The 19,918-nt window shown below is 38.6% G+C and overlaps 1 protein-coding gene across 1 annotated transcript in view; it reads left to right on the top strand.

Moving 5' to 3' along the window:
• CLMN (calmin) overlaps positions 1-19,918 on the top strand; it is a 75,997-nt gene extending 56,079 nt beyond the window's left edge. Inside the window, exons 5-13 of the mRNA XM_038139249.1 lie at positions 1,049-1,141; positions 2,396-2,583; positions 4,343-4,536; positions 5,541-5,623; positions 6,795-8,108; positions 9,230-9,408; positions 10,600-10,663; positions 11,699-11,760; positions 13,276-19,918. Coding sequence (XP_037995177.1) covers positions 1,049-1,141; positions 2,396-2,583; positions 4,343-4,536; positions 5,541-5,623; positions 6,795-8,108; positions 9,230-9,408; positions 10,600-10,663; positions 11,699-11,760; positions 13,276-13,429 — 2,331 coding nt within the window. The 3' untranslated portion in view covers positions 13,430-19,918. The remainder of the gene's footprint in view (positions 1-1,048; positions 1,142-2,395; positions 2,584-4,342; positions 4,537-5,540; positions 5,624-6,794; positions 8,109-9,229; positions 9,409-10,599; positions 10,664-11,698; positions 11,761-13,275) is intronic.

Raw genomic sequence — 19,918 nt, 5'->3', positions numbered from 1 at the left:
AGAGCTCACACTAAACAATGAAATGATAAATGCGACTTGCTCCCCATTTTGGAGAAACTGTTATTCAAATGTACTAAGTCTTAAGGGTTTTCCCATGCCAAATACCTTGGAGCTAGCAAGAAATCTGATCCTTGAAATATGACAACTGGAGGTGTCTTCTTGCTGAGACTGAAAATGTTGTGCAGACCACTAGATAAAAAGTTATTTTGCTTTCCTTTTTTCAGCTTAACCAAACCAGTTAGTGAAGGGCGGTGATGAAAGTGTTGGCAAAATGCCTTGGCTGCCAAGAGCTTCAGGGTTAGATATTAAACCCCAGTGGGTGGAACCCGACAGTGTCTGTGGAACTGGGGCAGCAGGGTAGAGCCCTGCTGAGTGATTCACCGTGTCCGGGACTTCTCAGAGATAACTGGGCTGCTGGGCTTTAACTCGGTCTGGGTGCCATGTGCAGTACTGACAGCTTCCTTGTTTCCTCCCTCCTCCGTGACCTTTGCCAAAACCAAATCTGTGTTGTCTAAGAGAATAACATCCTGGTGTTATCAGCTGGAAAAAACCTCAGTGTGGGAAAGTCTAGAGTTTGCTTGGATTAGGCAACCCTATCCGTTGCTAACTGATTTAATCAGAACCCTGTGACGAGCTGGGTAAGGTGGGACAAGGAAGGAGAAAGGAGATGCATAGAAAAAAAGAAGTAAGCAGATCTTACTAGGATTTTAGATTTTTGTATGAGAAATTACCTTTTATGAGTAGGGTCCACTGGAGGGGGCCCCATCTTCTTCCATTTTTGTATGGAGGAAATGCATTTGTAGTCCCAAAAATGCAGAACTGAGTTCACTTCTGTTCTGCAGACTATGCTGGGGGTTTCAGATAGGAGTTCCAGGAGAAGGGTGATTGTGATCAGGGCAAATTTTCATTAATACAAGATTGCAGCATTGGTTTTTTGCTGGTCTGTCAGTGGCAGCAGTGGTATGGTCATAACCAGTGGTCTCAGTGCATTTTTTGCATATACTTTGCTGCTTTGAATTTGGCTCTGAATTTATGATCTCTTCTACAGGTAAAGCTTGTTAGCATCGATGCAGCAGAAATAGCAGATGGAAATTCCTCTCTGGTACTTGGGCTAATATGGAATATAATCTTGTTTTTTCAGGTAATAAAATTTGAATACTTTAACCATAAGTAATCAGTCTTCATGGTATCCATCTATTCCAGCTGAATACTGATTTTTAAATTGTTTTTTAATCCTAAAGAACATAATTAATCATGCTAAACCTGAGCTTTTCCCCTCCTAATATACACTAATTTTATACTTGCAGCTGCTTTCATTTTACTTCATTGGACCTATTTTGATGTAAATTGGAGACAATTTAAGCCCTCATTTAACTTGGACCTGAATTAGAGCTTCAGATTACTACTTTCCCTTCTTTCCTGTGCCTTCTCAGGGTTCTGTTCCAGATTCCCTGGAACTGAACCAATGTCCTGGGTATGGTTCCAGGTCACAGTTTATTTTCAATAACCTTTACTGGATTTGGTCCAATGTGGTGGGAAATTCCATTTAGAATCACTGTTCTCTGGAGACTTACTCAACACAGCAAAAATTCGCAACTGATATACATGGTCATATGAAAGATCTCAAAGGACCTGGAACTGATAACATGTATTTGAGCCTGAAAATTGATTTATCGCCAGGCTTAGATTAAAACTGCTCCCTAACCTGCCCATAGTTTGAAAATTACCTTCTGGACAATCCCAAATTCTAGTGGACAGAGAGAGATGGAGGGAGGGTTCTGCAACTCTCGTAAGACTGTGAGACCCTTTCATTCTCTTGGTCTGAATTAAAAAAAGGCTATAAGGTTAAAAAAAATGATCTTAAAGTTGCACTGGGGCTTCTCTCCCTGGCTGAGCTCCTCAGGCTAAACAGTGCTGCACAGAACCAGTTTGGCCAAGCAGACTCACAGGCAAAGATGGTGTGACCAGAACTTGTTACCCAAAAACAGCAGAGGGCACGGGGAGACCCAAAAGCAGCAGAGTCTCAAATGTCAGTGCTGATCAAGGACATGAGTGCTGCTGCAGATCACCATTTCTTGACGAAAATATTTCCTTCAAGCAATTCCTGTGAAGAGAACAATCACACTTAAACTAACTTTTCTTTCAAGGACATGTTTCTTTGCTTTTTGTTCCATTTGCACACTTCGGTCTGAACTGTGAGCTTGCCCTTTCTGTTGCCTGGGTGCTGCTGGCTGTCATGCTTATAAAATACAAGTTGAAAGTTAAAATTAACAGGTTTATAATTATCACTTAAAATTCAGTTTTGGCACTGATCTCTTTAAAGTTTGCATGAAAAGAAGGACATGATGCAGCCAGTGATAAAGCAGAACACTGTGTATTTCACCTTTTATTACAGATTAAGGAGCTTACAGGCAACCTCAACAGGAACTCCTCTTCTTCCAGCCTGTCCTCTGGGCCCAGTGGTCCAGAATCAGACACATCCCCCAGCACTCCCAGCGTGGAGAGAAACATGTCCATTACAGTGAAGGATCAGCGGAAAGCCATCAGGGCCCTTCTAATCTGGGTTCAGAGGAAAACCAGAAAGTAAGCTAACAAACCCGTGAACAAAACAATGTCTTGCCACCTGCCCCTCTGAAGCTGAGTCTCCTTTCTCTGTCCTGCTCCATGGGTGTGTTACCATGTGCTGTGGCTTCTTCTGCTTTTGAAGCTGGGGAGCACAGGGTCTCTGCATGGGGGTGTTTCACTATGACCATGTGTTTACAGCAGCCATCTGACCTTGAAGGCCACTGCTGGCTCCACGGTTTGAGTGTTAAATGTTAACTTGCACTAACCTGCTTGGTGCTGTTTAAAGCAGGGTCATTCTCTACTCCCCAAACCCCAGCTTTCATGCAGTCTCTTTGACATCTTGTGCTGTTTAAAGGTTAGGTGTGACCAGGGGGTGAACTGAAAAAATAAATGTACTGAAAGACTTTATCAGCAGCCTTTTAAATTAAGTGGTAGCCCAGAGGAAGTGTCTCTGTGCACTGCAGAGTGCCTTGAAGGATAGAGTCCCTACCAGAGTCCCTCTTTCCTCAGTATTAAAGAGGAGAAAGGAGTGAAACTTAAGTCGCTTCTCTTGAAATTGTAACATTTGAGTGGATTTCCACTGCACAAGACAGCTCTCTCCTCTTTAATAAAAAGTGGTTCTTTCACCAAAGCATTTTGTCTAGTAATGCCTTATCCTGGCAGAGTTACTGTCAGGTTAAAAAAACTGTAGTGTAAGATGTCTCATGCACATGCAAATTCTTGGAGTGTATTTTACATGTATTGTTATTGAAGTAGTGACTGGCAGGGAGTTTTAAAGAGGGCGTGTGTCAAAGTTACTTATACAGGTTGGTTAGCTGAATATTTGGCGTTTTTGTCTCTGGATTTATATCTCGCCTTTGAAAACAAATTTTCTAGTGTTGAAGACAAAAATTTACATCTTAAATACTTGGTCCTGTGGACTGCATCATCCCTTGGTTATCTCCAGGGAAGCTAAGGGTGCTTGTTGAGCAGATAAACTTGCCCCCTGTAGTTCACTGCTGCCAGTGCAGACCATAGAGGAAGTACAGTTTTAGTCCAAAATAATGCTGATGTTGTTATTAATAGGTGATGCAAAGAAGGTGAAGACCTGAGAAGTAAAGGCCACAGACTTTTCAGCCCAGTCAAAGAATGCAAATTGGAAAGATCTAATAAGAGAAAATTGTTCTTGCAACTGCAGTATTTAAAACACAATAGCATCATTGTAATCCTGTTATCTCATGATCTGTGCAGAATTTTCTATTCTGGGGCTGTATTCCATTGCAAATTTGATGGCTGTTTTTCCTCCAAAACTTTGGGCATCTAACACTCTTGTGGTTTATGCATATGCTGACACCATTTGCATTTGGCAGATTTTCTGCTATAGAAGGCCAAGTACACAGGAATGTGAATCATTTATGCTTATGTGTTTAAATATTTAAATCTTGGAAGTTTTCCCAAGCTATGGCATTAAAATGCTGGAGAGCAACAGAAACAGGAATCACAGAGACATTTGGTTTTGTGAATGTTAAATGTGGTTGCTGAATTCTTAAGGGCTTTGTTTTTACTAACTACTTCCTACAAGCAGGTTGGTGTCAACTGTTAGCCACACCAATTCAGTTTGTAAACCCATGTGTTTTCTGAATGTATTTCTAGATGTTGAAATCCAAAAATACCTCAAATATGACATGTGCTACTCAGCAACCTTACGTTTTAACTTTCAGGAGTCTGAAAATGATGATGCCTTTACTTTGGATTTTGTAACAAACCACCCATGTCAAATGTATGTAATTCTGTTTAGGTATGGCGTTGCAGTCCAGGACTTCACAAGTAGTTGGAGGAGTGGCCTTGCTTTCTTAGCCGTCATAAAAGCCATAGATTGTACTTTGGTAGACATGAAGCATGCACTGGAGAAATCAGCACGAGAAAACCTGGAGGATGCTTTCAGCATAGCGCAGAATAAACTGGGTGTCCCTCGGCTCCTCGAACCTGAAGGTAAACACATCAGCTTTTTTGGGTAACATGAGTCTACAATGAATTAATGAATCTTGCATTGTGATACATACCAAAAACCTCACAGTGGTTAGGCTGCTGATGGGATCAGTGTGCTGAGTTTTTTGATAAGAAAAATAAAAATGGTGATGGCTTGTAATTGTATGCTTCCAGTCATATTTGTAAGCTCCTTGAGGTCAAAGATCTTACTGTGGTTTTAGCTACGTACACCATGCCAATGTTTAGCTATGTTTAACATTTAGCTATGTTTTTAGCTGGTCCTGGTTCATGCTTAGATGCTTTGTGATATCAGCACTCTTAGAGGGCATTAATTGTTCTGCTGAGGGGTGTCTCAGTGCATTAGCACTGTTCTGTAACACCCAGGCTGCAGAGACTAAATGTCACTCCAGGATGAGCTGTACGAGGCTGCCATACCAGGCAAATGGAGAGATACCCATTCGAATGCATCTGCATCTCCCAGTTTTCCCTTTACACACACAGGTATTTATACCTGTAAACCTAAGTGTGTATGTGTATGTAAAATATGTATAAATGGATTTCTTGTCATTCTTTTTACTGAACTATATGAGACTGGCACTTGGCCTTGGTGTCATGATTGAAAGCACAACTACATTTTCATCACCTGTTAGAAGACTGGGCCATCCTTCTAAAAATAAACCTCTGTATTGTCGCCCAACAACAGCCAACTGTCTAGTGACAACAGCATGAATGGCAGTATAAAAGTGAATGAAAAGGGAACCCTGATCGAGGTTCAGTATGTGTCTGGAAATAGGAAAAAATGAATGTGAATAGGATGTTGAGAACTCTGTCAAGTGCCATCAGCAGTGAAGAGCATCTCTCTTATCTGTCAGAAAAAAAAAAAAAATAAGTGTTTGTAGCTGTTATTTCTGTGCCCATAATGGCAGGATAAATGTCTGACAATCTGTTCCTCTGCAAGAGCGTTTCAAAGCTGTCTGTGCTCAAGCCCCTCGCGTCTGTCTCCACAGATATCATGGTGGAGTCACCCGATGAACAGTCAATTGTGACATATGTGGCACAATTTCTGGAGCACTTCCCAGAGCTGGAAGGGGTATGTGTTTACTGCTGTGTCATGTAATTTCTTTAGTTTGCCTTGGTGTACGCAATAAAGTCAGATTTATTTTCTACGTTTCTTTCTTAGCTATTTTAAATGAACAACAAACCTGGATTTAATATTTCACATTTTTGTTAAATCCAGTGAAATGGGCTTTCATTGGTGATTATTAAAATGCTTTAGGTAGAATTGTGCTTTTATACATTTACATCCAATTGTAACTCTCAGAGGTTAGAATTGGTTTCATAGGAATCTACTGCTTTGCTATATTGGTTTTAAATAAGGCTGAAGTTTATTCCTTTATCTATTCAAATTTAATTTTTCTTCTCTCTTCTCAAGTTTGAGGGCCATGATCAGTCTGAATTTAGCAGGTATGAGACACAAGACACCAAAAGCTGAATCTTGTCAAAACAACAGTAAAAAGCATTAATTATAAGCATGAAATAAACTGCAGTTTAAATGACCAGGACTTTGATGCAAAAATAAAGAATTGAGGATTAAGCAAGGGTTGACAGTGTCAAGAATTGGCAAAGGCCTTTTGGAGAAACAGGCATTTTCTCTCATTTCTTGACTGAAGGTTACAGTTGGCATATATTTTGTAGTTGATAAAATTGGTGGGCATTACTAAAGTAATTGGAATTAAAATTATTATAGTAATCTAATAATCATTATTAGATTAGATGAGCAATACGATTAGTCGACATTAAGACTTGTTGACATTTTTATGAACAAAGTTAAAAACTGAACTGCCTTTCTTTTAGTAGAGTCTGTTGGAAGGAAATAATCTGGTTTATCAATATATTTTTCACAGTGGATTTATTGGAGTTGTTAGATTTATGTTATTCCCAGGGTTTGGGATCGTGTCAAAAAGCCAAGTCAGTTGTCTTCACAGGTGCAGCAGGGAGAGATAAATTCATTAACAATTGAGGAGTAGGCTTGTCTGCATTCTGATCTTCCTGTACAACTGCCTTCTTGACATTGAGCTTTGTTCAAGGCACTTGACTTGCCAAATTAGTTTTCCTACTTTCAAAATAAGTGAGTCATTAATTGGCCATTCATAAGGTAATGGACTGAAAGACTAGGTATTTATTCCTTCCATTGTGTTTGGGAAATGTAAAATGGTATCTGAGCTAGGATTTGTCTTCTAATGGTGTATCGTCACTTACAGGAAGATTTTACAGATCCTGACAAGGAGCTTCCAATTGAGTCCACGTATGTCCACATCAAAGACACACCATCAGAGAAAGAAGGCAAAATCTTGATTTTAAGTGAAAATGAAGAAAACATGTATACTGTTAATCATGAGAGGAGTCATCCGGCTCCTCCAAAGGTCCATATTCATGATATCCCTGAGAGAATCCCATCAGAAATCACTTCTGAAAATTGTAATGGGAAACTAAGTCAAGTGTTAGGCGATTTACAGGGAACATCTGAAGAGGAGCCTCAAAGGCCTACCTCACTGAAAATTACAGGACCTGTCAGTTTTGAATCCAATTCCTCTTGGGAGGTTCAAAATGATAAATTCATGTCAGGTGAAGAGAGCATCTCTGATGATCCACCGAAACAAAATGATGACCTTTCTCCAGCTGTTCTGACAGATCAGAAAAATTCTGTTGACTCTTTTGAAGAATACTCCGAAGAATTAACTAAGGACACCCCTACTGAATATGACAATGAAACCAAGAGCCTTTCAGCCAATACTTCTTCTTTGAGTCCATTATCCTGGACTTCAGGTATACTTACAGATGATTCTATCAATAAGGTTGAAGACAGCAAACCCCAGTCTTCAATTCTTTTACCAGAAGATACATCAAAACAAGAAGATACACAGAAGTACGTTCTCCACCTTCTAAATGAGGAAATACAGACAATTCCACAAGATGAACATACAAAGGAATCACCTGTCCTTGAGACAATAGAAACAAATACTTGTTCACTGAATGATTCTGATCTCAAAAGCCAAGAGCTATCTACACAGCATGAAACATCTGATGACTCTCTCTCAGATATACCTAAAACTCCAGAGGACCTGGACAGCTGTGATGAAGTTGAATCTGCAGCTGAAGTGCTACCCAGTTCTTCAAAAGTATCCGTGATACCCCATGATCTCTTTTATTATCCACATTATAATGTTCCCATATCAGCAGTTCTGAACGCTTACCTTGAGCCTTGTATCGAAGGTTACGATACAGGAAATGAAAAAGCTTCTTCTGAAACAGTAACAGATGTTTTACCTGACAAGAACTTACCAGAACAGGACCACAAAGAAGAAGCACCAGAGCCAGACTTGGAGAATAAGCTAGGTACCCCTCCATCAGAAACAGACACTGAGAACAGCGAGGAGGAAACCACAAAAACAAGCAGTCACGTGAATTCTTCAGATGAAAAAGAAGTGCCATTACCAGTAGAAGAGCTAGAAATAGAAGAAGATGGCAATAAGGCCACCAACCATGAAGATTCCACTATTCCACAACATCCTGAGGTATTTAATTTTATTACCAGCATTTCTTTGTGTATATATGTGGACTTAGCATCCAATCCCAGTGGTTTTCATTTGCTATCATTTTGCAATGTTTGGGAGAAATACTTAAAATGTACTTGGTTTCCTGTTCCATTACACTGTTTGCCACAGCCCCCTACTGGAATGAATGGAATTGCAGATAACTGAGAAGATCTGACATTAAAAGAGAAAATAAGCCCTAATACTAATGGCATTGCAAAAATGTGAATTTATACTATGTTTTAAAATAATTTGAGGCTTCTGTAATCCCTAAGCATAAAAGATTACCTAAAAGTACAGCAAAAATGTGACTTTTTATTATGTTTTAAAATAGAGGTTTCTGTATAATCCTTAGACATAATAGATTACCAGAGAGGGTATTTCTAAAAATCTGTAATAAGAGTAACAAAAATTAGTATTGCTTCTAAAGAAAGGATACAGACAATGATAATGTTGTCTCAATCCAAGTAAGTTTGCCTACAAAAACTTACAAAAGCAATTTGAGTAGGATACGTTACATGGATGAAATGAAGGCTTCTCTGCACTGGAGGAGGAGAAAGAAGTGAGTACTTTGAGGGTATTTGGTTTAGGCAGTTTGCTCCTGAATCTCTTCTTGCAGACACCAGTTTTGAAGTGCCTTACATGTTTTCCAGCACAGTAATTTTTGACAGCATTTTTCAGGAATGAGTGTCCATTTAATGCTGCTCTACATGTTGCTTAGACACGTTGCTTGAACACATTTTCATCCTAACTCTACCTACAGTAATTAATTCAGTTTGCTGTTAACTTGAAGGACTAATTGGGGGTAGATTTTAAAAAGTCTAGTGGATTGCTTCAAAGAGCCATGTCATGTCATGACTTCTTAATAGAAAGATCTGACTTTTCAACTGTATGTGTGTATGTGTGCATGTATGTAGAACTGATGATTCTGCGTATCGGAAAAGATTTGCAAGAACTGAATTGCTTTTTTATTCTCTTCAGTGAGACTTTGAGTCTCATACTATCTGCAGTTGAGTGTCTGAATAGACTGCATCACTGAGATATCTGGAAGGGTGGGGAATCAGTCATGTTGTCTAAAGCAAAACATTTCCTAATTTCAACAGGCCATAGTAGAACATCTAGAGGATTTAACAATAGCCATAAAGACACCAGAAGAAAATAGTAATACAGAGGAGGAAGAGAAAAATGTGATTGAAGAAGATTTGCAGATCTCAGATGTTGCCACTACTACTCTATCACAAGATGACCTGGAAGAAAATGCTGAATTCCAGGAATTTACCGGGTATCCCACATTAACTTTGTCTTAAATACACCTAAGTGGTCTTTTGAAATTGCCCTGTCCATTGGATGTTTGTTGTAGTCTTGTTTTAGGAAGAAGTACTGGGATTCATTGACTTCTTCCTGTGTTTCTCTTAAATGTGTTGAGTGGGACTTGATTTGACTGTGCTACAAACTTTGCCACACAAAACCCAAGTGGAAGCCCAGTGCATTTTGAACATGGAAGTGTTATAATTGCTTTCCTAACAGAGAGAGTATGTTGTAATGTAGATTAAATAGTCCATATGCATTGTGACACCGCGAGGAAGCATGACACTGATTGATTTCAGTAGATACTTTTTAGATCTTTTTTCTGGTTATGAGCAAGTAAATGAGGTGTTGGAGAGAAAATAAGATGAAGAACTCATGGGTCAAGGTAAAGGCATTTTAATGAAAAGGCAAAGGCCATGTGTGGAAGCAAATTAGAAGAAGACAAAAAAAAAATTATTTATTCTCTACTTCCCATCAGCACAGCAGTGTCCAGCCACTTCCTGGGAAGCAAGGTGTAGTGGTTGCTTCAGAAGGCAGATATAAGAACAAGTGTGTGTCACTTGTGGGTGTCACTGCCCTTTGGTCAGTTTGGGTCAGCTCTCCTGGCTGGGTCCCCTCCAAGCCTCTTGCCCAGCCCCAGCACACTGCTCTAGGGAAATTTAACTGCGGCCCAGGCAGACCCAGTACAGAGACACTCAGCTAATTTTGCTTCATTTACTTCTAGTTTTTCTTATGTTCTAATTTATTCTTAGGTAATCTCTTTGAGTGGGACATTGTGATTTGTTGATGCTTGTCTGGAGCACTCCAATGAATTTGAGAGTTTGCTTAGAAAAACCTGTTGTTCCCTTCAAGCTTACTGTTCCCTGTCAGTCCAAATTTTTTATATCAATGGCTGTAAAACTTGGGTATACTCTTAGTTAAATGTCAGTGATGCCTCAGATACCATTTTTCAGAAAAGATTCCTTTTTGAGAATATGATTTTTTATTATGGGTTAGATTTTCCCAAAGCCATTTTTATCACATTACTGATAAATTCCAGTCCATATTCTAACACATGCAGCAATGGATATTTGTGGTTTTGTGTATCTTAAACCTGTCACATCCATTTGCAGTGTCTCTTTTAAACTTAACTTTATGAATTTAAAAACTTTGCTTTTACATACAGAAGCAGTGACAGTGATGCCAACATTCATCTCCGGAAAAGGTTTTCTCGTAATGCTTCTGAGGAGGTAAGTGTGGACATTTATTTATTGCTGGTTCTCTGGTTCTCTCAAACTCCAGAAGTTCACACACTGTAAAAAGGCCTCTAACAGTATGAAAGTCTTGTGACTTCTTGTGACTTTTAGTGCTAAAACCAGGCATAGTTGCAAAGTTTTACTGAACTCTCCTAAAAACATACTAAACTTTACTGAACCCTAAGCAAATTCACAAAGGACTACCTAATACTACAGTTACATCTGCTGTAACTTTAAATCTTTCTTCATCATACCTGTACAGCTGCAACATTTTGCTTGTTTGAAGCTGCTTTTGTTTGCTGCTCTAGTTTATTTTAGGTTTTGCATTCTCTGTATAATGTTGATGCCCTGGTCTCAATACTGCAAAAATGCTGGGTGTCTCCTGAAGAGCACTGTTTCTGAAAAACTGGGCTCTGTCCCTCTTCCTCCCAGTAGCAGTGTATTATATTATCAGTAGCAGCTACTAACCCTACAAGAATTTTAGTTGTAATGAGAAACTGCATCCCTAATGACAGATGTGATTCACACTGGCTTCTTGAGAGCACACAATACAGCTGAGGTCTGGATTTTTATTTTTAAAGCCAGAAGGGAAGGACAGCATCAGCAATCTGGGCATGCTGAGCAAGGACAGGAATATGGCCTTTTTTCAACACAAAAATAAAATTCTGACCATCTTAAGAGTTTTAAAAAAAATGCTGCCACCATTGTTCAGTGAAAGGGAGGTTTCACGCAGATGCTTTAATTTTGCAATACTGTCAGAGCTACTACAAATACATATGAACAAGGGGAATTTTATTCAACTGATGGAAGCAGTTGAAAGCAAAAAAATCTTATTTCACAACTCTTTTCCTTTTCTGTGTGTGCACCAGACTGCAGTGCTGGATGTGCTGACAGAAAATATGTTTATAAGCACACTTTCATTTTATTTGAGCAAACATTAGATACAATTTGCATAAAATACAGAATTACCACCTTTCTGAGATACTGAATTTTATTTTTGTTATCTAATCTGTTTGTGGTTTGTTTAAGGAAACCTATGGTGTAAACGAGCAGAAGATGACAGATATGGGTGAAAATCCATTAATCATTGGGTGAGTGGTTCTTATACAGATTGACTTTTGCAAGGCAGCCATAACTCCTAGGTACTACTAGCAGTGATACAAAGGGAGCTGGAAATTAATTATAATGGTAGCAACTGTCTTCTGCAATGGCTCCATAGGTATAAGATACAAAATTTTCTTATTGCTCAATCTGTCCCTTTACTAAAATGCTTTTGACTTGAAAGATTCAGCTGTCTAAGCAAGATTCTGAGCATTTTCCCCATGTGGTGGATATCTCAGGCTGAGAGAACAGTGGGAGAACTTCAAACGTTAGGCCCTCTGGCAGCGATGACTCTTTCCAGGTTTGGAAGACTGTCAAAACAATGTTTAGTGAGATCAGTGCCAGGGAAAGTCAGTTTCTTCAGTGGAGGACTGGCCCCTGTTGGAGCATCTCTGAGTTTTGGTAATTTGTATGTGTGTTTAGTTTAGACTTAAGGTGACTGGTGATAAACACATGCATCCCTTTGGTATTAGGGTCTAAATATCTTTAAGAAACAAGGATCACTTTAGGTTTTGCCTCTTAGCTGACACCGAATAGTACCTCTCAAAACTTCTAGGTAAAATGGTTGTTATATTTAGATGCAGAAAACATACAAAATATTATCAGGATCCACTGGCCTCTCTCTCTCTCTCTCTCTCTCTCTCTCTCTCTCTCTCTGCTAAAAAAAATAAATAAAAATACACAAATAGCTGTTACAGATGTATCAGTTGTGTACAATTTGCTGATATTTTGTGTAATACTTAGGTATATATCCAGTAGGAGGCCCCAAGCAGGAAAACACAATTTTTCTCCAAAAGTAGATTAAAAACAGTTTTCCGGAGTGTTTTTCTTACAGTACTAGAAAATTATAAAATGATTGTACCATCTTGTACCTTTTTAAATAAGACCTTTCCTTGTCTTTGTGAGAGCTCAGTGGTGCTGGCAGAATCCATCAGCCTTTGCCCTTATGAACCACAGCTGGAAATTTGTGAAGTTGAAATTTTGGAGTTGTCCTGCAAACCCCCAACTGCTAGTTGGTTTCTTGGCTTGAAGTCTTGGGCTTTTTCTGTTTAATATTCTAGTGCCTACCATGAGGGGCTCTGAAAGTAGATGATTTGGGGAAAGTATATCAAGTCAGATGCATTGTATAAGCAAAACTTTGGAAGTGTGAGATGTGTTGCCCAGTGCTATGTTTACTGTTCTGAAAATAAAAGGGCATCTTTTTGGCAGGTGGAAATCTCCTTACATCAGAGGGCTGTGCTGTAATGGCACTTGCTTAAACTACTTTAGAATTTGTCTGGAGTTTTCAGAAGACTGATTCTTACATATGTTGACTCTGGAAGGAACACACTGTTAAAGCCCAGTATGCCCCTCCTAGTCTAGCTGGGGCCCTCCAACTGTCAGGACTGAAAAGGTTCATTAAACTGCTGTCTTTTAGACCACCCTCTGATCTTCACAGTAATTATTAACACTGAAGGTTTCTTCTTCTTTTCCTTGCCTCTTACTGAATTCTCTCCTATTTTCAGGAAGAAAAAGGACTTGGAAGCAAGCGAGACTCCAGCACCAACTCATGAGATAACAATTTTTGAGCAGCCAGAGCTATTCTACTTTGTCATTTTCTTTTGGGTGCTGGTCTACTGCCTTTTACTCCTTCCACAGCTTCTTAGCAACAAAGTTTGATCTGTGTGAGGTGTGGGAAATAAAGGGATGGTGGCTGGATTGCTTTGTGTATCTGCATATGAATATGTTCCTTCAGGTGAAGCACAAACAGAAATCCAGAACCTGGTATTTGTGTTTATTATCAGGTTGTCCTCAATTCCGCTACTGTTGTGCTATGACAGTGTCAAAGCACGTTTTATATTACGGTAATTGTGTAAATATATATAAAATTATCTGATTTAGTAGATGCGATTTTGTACATTTGTGCCTTGCTTTATAAGATGCTAAATAAAACCAGATAATTATCAGTAGAAGTATGAACAATTCAGAGCTCTAGTCTTCAAAAATTATTCTTCTGGCTTCACTTTCTTATGTAGGGCCTGATAGCTTTGGAAGAGGGATGGTGTTGACTTACCTCTTGATCTGACCACCTGCAAGGGCAAGGCTAGAAATGCTTCTTCACATTTTCCATTTCAAAGAGTTGGAGGCAGAGCAGAATTACAGGTAGGGAAACACACATCAGGAACTGATTACAGCAGCAAATGCAGTGGAGCAACAAATTCAGGTTGAGGGTTTATTGGGGTAGGGAAGTTTGATTTTTTTAGGATTGAAAGTAATTTTTATCCTGCTCCTTTTGGTATGTTTGATTTGCAGGAATAAATTTGGTATGTAGAAGTGTGGAGAATATACATGCTAGCTGCTTCTTAGGAGACTTTATATGGGAAATCTCAGGCCAGAAACTAAAATTTTTTTAAAGTACCTCAGTGCTTCTGAGTCCATTTCTGCTTCAATTTCTTTGCTGCTTTTATTAACATAAAGATTTCTGTCTTTTGCAGATTAAAAAAATAATAGGTAGCCAGCTTTGCTGAGGCTACTGTTAAGGCACTAGTGCATGGTAAAAGAATTAGAAATATCTTTTAAGTGTCCATTTCAATTCAGAAAGAAATGATAGATGTAAAACTAAATACAGATAAATGCTGACAACGAGTATTGACTTCCTAGTGTGACCAAAGAGATTCCTGTGACTTATCCCTGGGCACAGTTGAGCTACTTCTGCCTCTTGTCATTTTTGTCCACATCAATGATCACTTTAGGATACTTCATATAGGGTTTTTGCCAGAGGTGTAATTCATGCTTTGTAGGACTAAAGAGAAGTCTTCAATTTCATACAGTAACTTCTCTCCATGTGACTTTTAGTGAAGTCACTACTTCTCATTGGCACATTTTTAGTTCCATGGTGTGCTGTATGAGACTACATCACATTGCTGCTTCCATCTGAAAATTCAGAAGGTTGACTGCAATGTGCTTCCTAAAATGAAGGGTTTTATAATTTTACACTGAGTGAAAATTAAATAACATGGCTATAAATTTTACCTATTTTGTTGTACCATAAGGTGTATCCCTACCCAGGCTAAGTTTTCAGAGGAAGTAATCTTACCTGGGATCAAGATACATCAAAATATACAGCAATTTATTTGCAGGTATTTAAAACCTGTCTGTAGTCATTTTGTCTGCTGGGGCAATCCTAATCATCCATCACACTTCATTCTTCTTCTTTTTGTTCCCCTGACATTTTTCTCTGGAGTTGCAGTTGGAATTCAGTAGAAGCAAAGAATGACAGGAGATCTTAAACATTGAAGATAAAATTCTGAACACCTTTCAACAAAGCTGAAATCTTTCCTATTCTGTCCTGCATTATTCATAGAGCTGGATTCACCCCATGAACCTAGAAATAAGATCTATTGTTGAGGAAGAGATTCAAATGTCCCAACTTAATTTTGGTTTAAATCAGCTTAAGTAAAAAAAAGATACATTTCTTTCATCTTGTTCACTAAAGCAGTCAAGATTTTGAGTCAGCTGATTTTGTGATCCATGAACCTGTTTGTGCTTGTTGTAGAAGACAGACTTTCTTCCAAAAGAAAACCTATATAAGAATTTTTGAAGGTGCTTTCTGGAAGTAGACTAAAAGAGAAAGTTGAAGGGTTAGTGCTTTCTCCTCAGAAAGAATAAAACTTAGTACAAGAAACATGCTTATCCTGAAAACTAGGGAATACTAGGCTGGGGTACGGCATCTATTTAATAGCTGCAAGCAGCAGTGTACTACACTAGTTTGGAGCAAAATATTGACAGCTTTTCATTATGTTCCACTCTTCATAGGCTTCTTTGGTTTATGATAACTTTTTCTGACCCTTTGTATCTTTACTCTGGTTCTTCCATGTTTATTAATCTTCCGAAGAGGCTATTTGGAGTTGGATTACAGTCTCTTTATAGGGCTTTACAGCTATCAAAGTTCAATCAAGTATGCTCCCTTCTTCTTTCCTTCCTCCTAAGAAAATTAATCAGGATGAGGAGCAATTTGGATGTCTTAGCTAACCAACTGACATCCATGAAGAATGGAAAGGTGAATGAGAACACAGTGATGCCAGAAATGTCATTACACAGTATTTTTGTCCAAGAAGGAGAAAACCCAAGGTTTTCTTTGTTACCTGCCACTGATGAACAGTGACTGATACATTGCAATGAGCAGTTTAAATGTCAAACAGCATCCCACAATTGTATTGGTCATGTCCACCAGTGTTTCAATTGAGGTACACTTTCCAGTGTGAGAGACAGAGACAGCTTCTTCCATCCAAAATAGATGAAAAAAAAATACTAAGCAATTCCATGATACTTGGTATTACATTGCTTTCAATTTTTGGGTTTGTTTTGTTGTGGGTGTGCTATAACAGAGTCAGTGTACCTTACCCAGCCATTCCGTGGGTGAGAAGACCCAGGGTGAAGCACTAAGAGTGATTATACTGATGTTGTCAATTGTGCTTAAAAAAACTGAACTCTTGAAGAGTTCTGCCTTTACTTCGAACTGTAAAGACTGACATCTACCTAAGCAGCAGCTTCCCCCAGTTACACTGACTTGTGAGCCTGCATCTCTTCTTCCACAGTGCAAGATCCAATTCCTTAATGCAAGAGCCCTGTTCTGAAAACACTGCTTGGTTTTGGGGTTTGTGGCCTATTCTGAGCTACTGCCTAAAAGCCTGATTATGAAACATTCATTATGGCAAAGCCTATTTTAACTTGCTGCCCAGAGGGCTGGCTGGCGATAGTGGAGGGTTTAAACTGTGGTGGGCAATCCAGTGTCTACCCATTTTCCAATAGGTAGGTGCACTGTCTGAATACAGAAGTTTTTGCTGAACTTTTGCCTGGGTTGAAAAATGCTAAGCTTGAACTGACCACATATGGTATATTGATTTGGCAGCTGAATTCAGATACACAGAGGTACTGATCTGTTAAGACTCTTTCTAAAACCTGCTGGTTTTGAGCAAATGTGGGTAGCAGAGCATTGTGAAGTGTAAGTGTCAGGAAGGGCCTTGAGAATCACTGGATAAAGGATGTTTGGTGTTCATAGAAGCAGCATTAAAGACTGAGAGGTAACTGTAATAGGATGGTTCAATGTCATTGTAGTCATAACTGCAAAGTGTTTCATCATGATTTTTTAGAAAGTGCAAGGAAAAATACATCATTAAAGACAGAACCCCCACTAAATATTTATGGGGCAGATGACTTAAAGTTGAAGAAGTGAGTTAAACAGTCACATAATCTACAAACTGACCAGAATATAGCTTTTGCCAAATTGTAGGAAATTATCAGTGCAAAGGCAGGGCAAACACAGACTACAGTAAAAAACGACAATCAATTTTCAATGCCATGAATATTTTTGAGAGATTGAGCTCTAAAATGTATTTTTATTGAGTTTCTAGATTGTAATGAATGTGTCTACAGAATTTTATGCAAAGCTTGAGAGTTCAGCTGTTTTAAAATGATTTTTTTATATAGCAGTGATTATTTTATCTATATATTTAATAGAATTGTAAAACCATTTTAAGAGTACCTGTAAAATTATATGTATGTGATACGATTATTTATTAATGAGGACTCATGAGAATGAACATTAAGCTATGCATTGGTTGTGTCATCCATTTGAAAACTGGAAACTGCAAACAGGAGAAGAGCTTTTAATGAATAGCAGATCTGAAAAGCAGGGGAAATGATTGAATACATTTGTGTGATTCTTAAAGCTGCATAGCAATATGTCATTTTGTGATGTTAAACTTTCAGCTAAAGTTGCAAAATATACTGAGTGATTGAGCTACTTTCTTCCATTAAAACTTCCTGAGGCTGAAATTTCTACATGTTTATATTTGGCGTCTAAACACACTTAAATCCCGTACATTTTCTGGACACTCCCAGTTTACTCCTGTTCAGTATGACTGTAACTTCCTTATTCAAGTAGTGCTCCACTGAGTTTACAAGGGTACCGTGCCATACTCAGTGGGAGTTTTTAGGGTTCTCTGCACTAATCCCCAAAGAATTGGAGCTTTAGGAGATTCATTTGGCCTGTGTATGTGGTATCACATTCAGCCATCTAACACAATAATAATTATAATTGTGCATTATCACTTATACTAGCTTTAAATACTTGGGAGTCCCTTCTTGCCAAGCACAAACGTGAATGCATCCAGTGATGTGTTCAGTTCCTCTACTTCTGTGGAAGTCAGTGCAACACATCTGTGTGCTAAGCACACACTACAAGATCTGGCCCTGAGGGCACTTAAATCAACATCAACCACATAGGCCAGGAAGTCGCTGAAGCCTATGCAATGCCCATGCAAATCCAATGTACACCAACCATACACCACTCACTTCAGTTACCTCCATTTTATACAGAGCATTTGTTTGCCTAAATTCTGCAGAATCCACCCTCCAAAGAGAGTAAGTTAACATCTACTTCTATCTTCAATTAAGAGAACAGCAGCAGGGAACAAATAACTGGAAAACAAGTGTGAGGTTTCAGGCGGGGGTATGGCCATAGAAGTTCCCAAACTGCTGCAGCTGAAAGCTCATACCTTGACAATAGGTTGCCTGCTGTTTCCATTGAGCCAGTAAGTAGCAGATCTGAATGGAGGTAAAATCCACAAAATCCCTTGTATTTCTGCATTGTGCAGGTTTTTGTCAGGTAAATAACTCCCCCTGGCACACCACTGATAACACTAATTTACAGCTGCCCAACTTACCGTTGTTCACATTCCAGGTTTGTATATAAACAGGACACACAGTGTGGCTTGTCCTCACCCATTCCAGCCCAAGATCATGAAGCCGTTCATGCAGGAGGATGGGATACATGTGCATTCAATTATATAAAAAAGTCATGTTCTCTGTGCAGTTGCTCACTTGCTCTGTCCACTGCTTCACACAACTCCAGAGCTTACAAAGGGTGAAAAATTAATCCTTATTTTTTCAAGTGCCATAGTCATTTTAGAGTTATCTTAACTGAAATTGTGAAACATCAAAGTATTTCTTTCCTCCACTAAATGTAAGACATGGTAAACCTCCTCCCACCTTAGTGGCACTTTTGACAATTCCTTTCCAAGCAGCTGCGTCTGCTGATACTGGAAAATGAGACCCATGTTATTTCTCTCCATAGTGGGGAGAAATGTTTTGTCTTTGGAACATAAAATTTGCCCCTGAGTGATTATTATTTTTTTTTCTTCATGAAAAGGTTAGAAGGATCAATAGAAATGATTTTACCTTAGTAAGAAATACTATAACCTACCATTCAAGAAAGGCTAGTTCCTGGTCATCACTGCTGTGTTAAGGCCAGGTAATATCTTATTCCCTAATAATTTCCTTAATTTCACTAGGCCTTCCTGGAATCTCTTTGATTCACAGAATAGATTTGCTGTGTCCAAGGACTAGTTTGTACAGGGGGGTCCTTGGTCTGTGGCCATTATTAAGACTGTAACAGAAAATCACTCGTTTATTTCAAAATGAGTGTTCTGATGTGAATCAAGTAACTTTCAATGGATATGCTGCTGAGTCCTTGAGAGAAACAATGCAGTCACATTTTAATGCCAAATAAGTTACACAAGTCAAATAAGTATTTTTACTGTAATGAAAAATTCAACTTGTACTTTTGTCTTGAACAAAACATTTTAGTAGGCAAACCACCTTGTGCTATTGTATACTGCTATGTAAAAAGCTGAATAAACTGTTCTACCTTTCTTGTTAAAGTTCTCTAGTTTAAACTGTAAAGTGCTGGATGGCTAAAGAGTTAATGAGGGACTTCATCCTAAATAAATAATTTGTAAGTAAGGAATGTAATATTTAAAATACATGTTTCTCTTTGGCAAGTGGTGAGGAATGATGATTTTTTTAAAAATGAGAACAAATGCTGGGAGGATTTGAGTGGGGTCCAGATATACTGAAGGAAATGCATTTTCATGTACTATCAAATACATTTTTTCTGAATACTTTCCGTCAGGGGCTTGTACTGGATGTTTGCACTAGTTGATCAAAGCTAATTTTGTGAGAAAGAACTAAATTCTTCTGTATAGCTGGTAAACAAAATGTTTTTAGAAACTGTTATGTTGTTATAAGAATAGCATTTACTAGTGAATAGCTCCAATTTATTTTACAGAATTTCCAATTTTGAAATAAATGGACCAGCTTCCTGTA

This window comes from Motacilla alba, chromosome 5, assembly GCF_015832195.1.
Source record: "Motacilla alba alba isolate MOTALB_02 chromosome 5, Motacilla_alba_V1.0_pri, whole genome shotgun sequence".
NCBI lineage: Eukaryota > Metazoa > Chordata > Aves > Passeriformes > Motacillidae > Motacilla > Motacilla alba.
The sequence above is the reverse complement of the archived record's forward strand: the minus strand, read 5'-3'. Positions and strand labels throughout refer to the sequence as shown.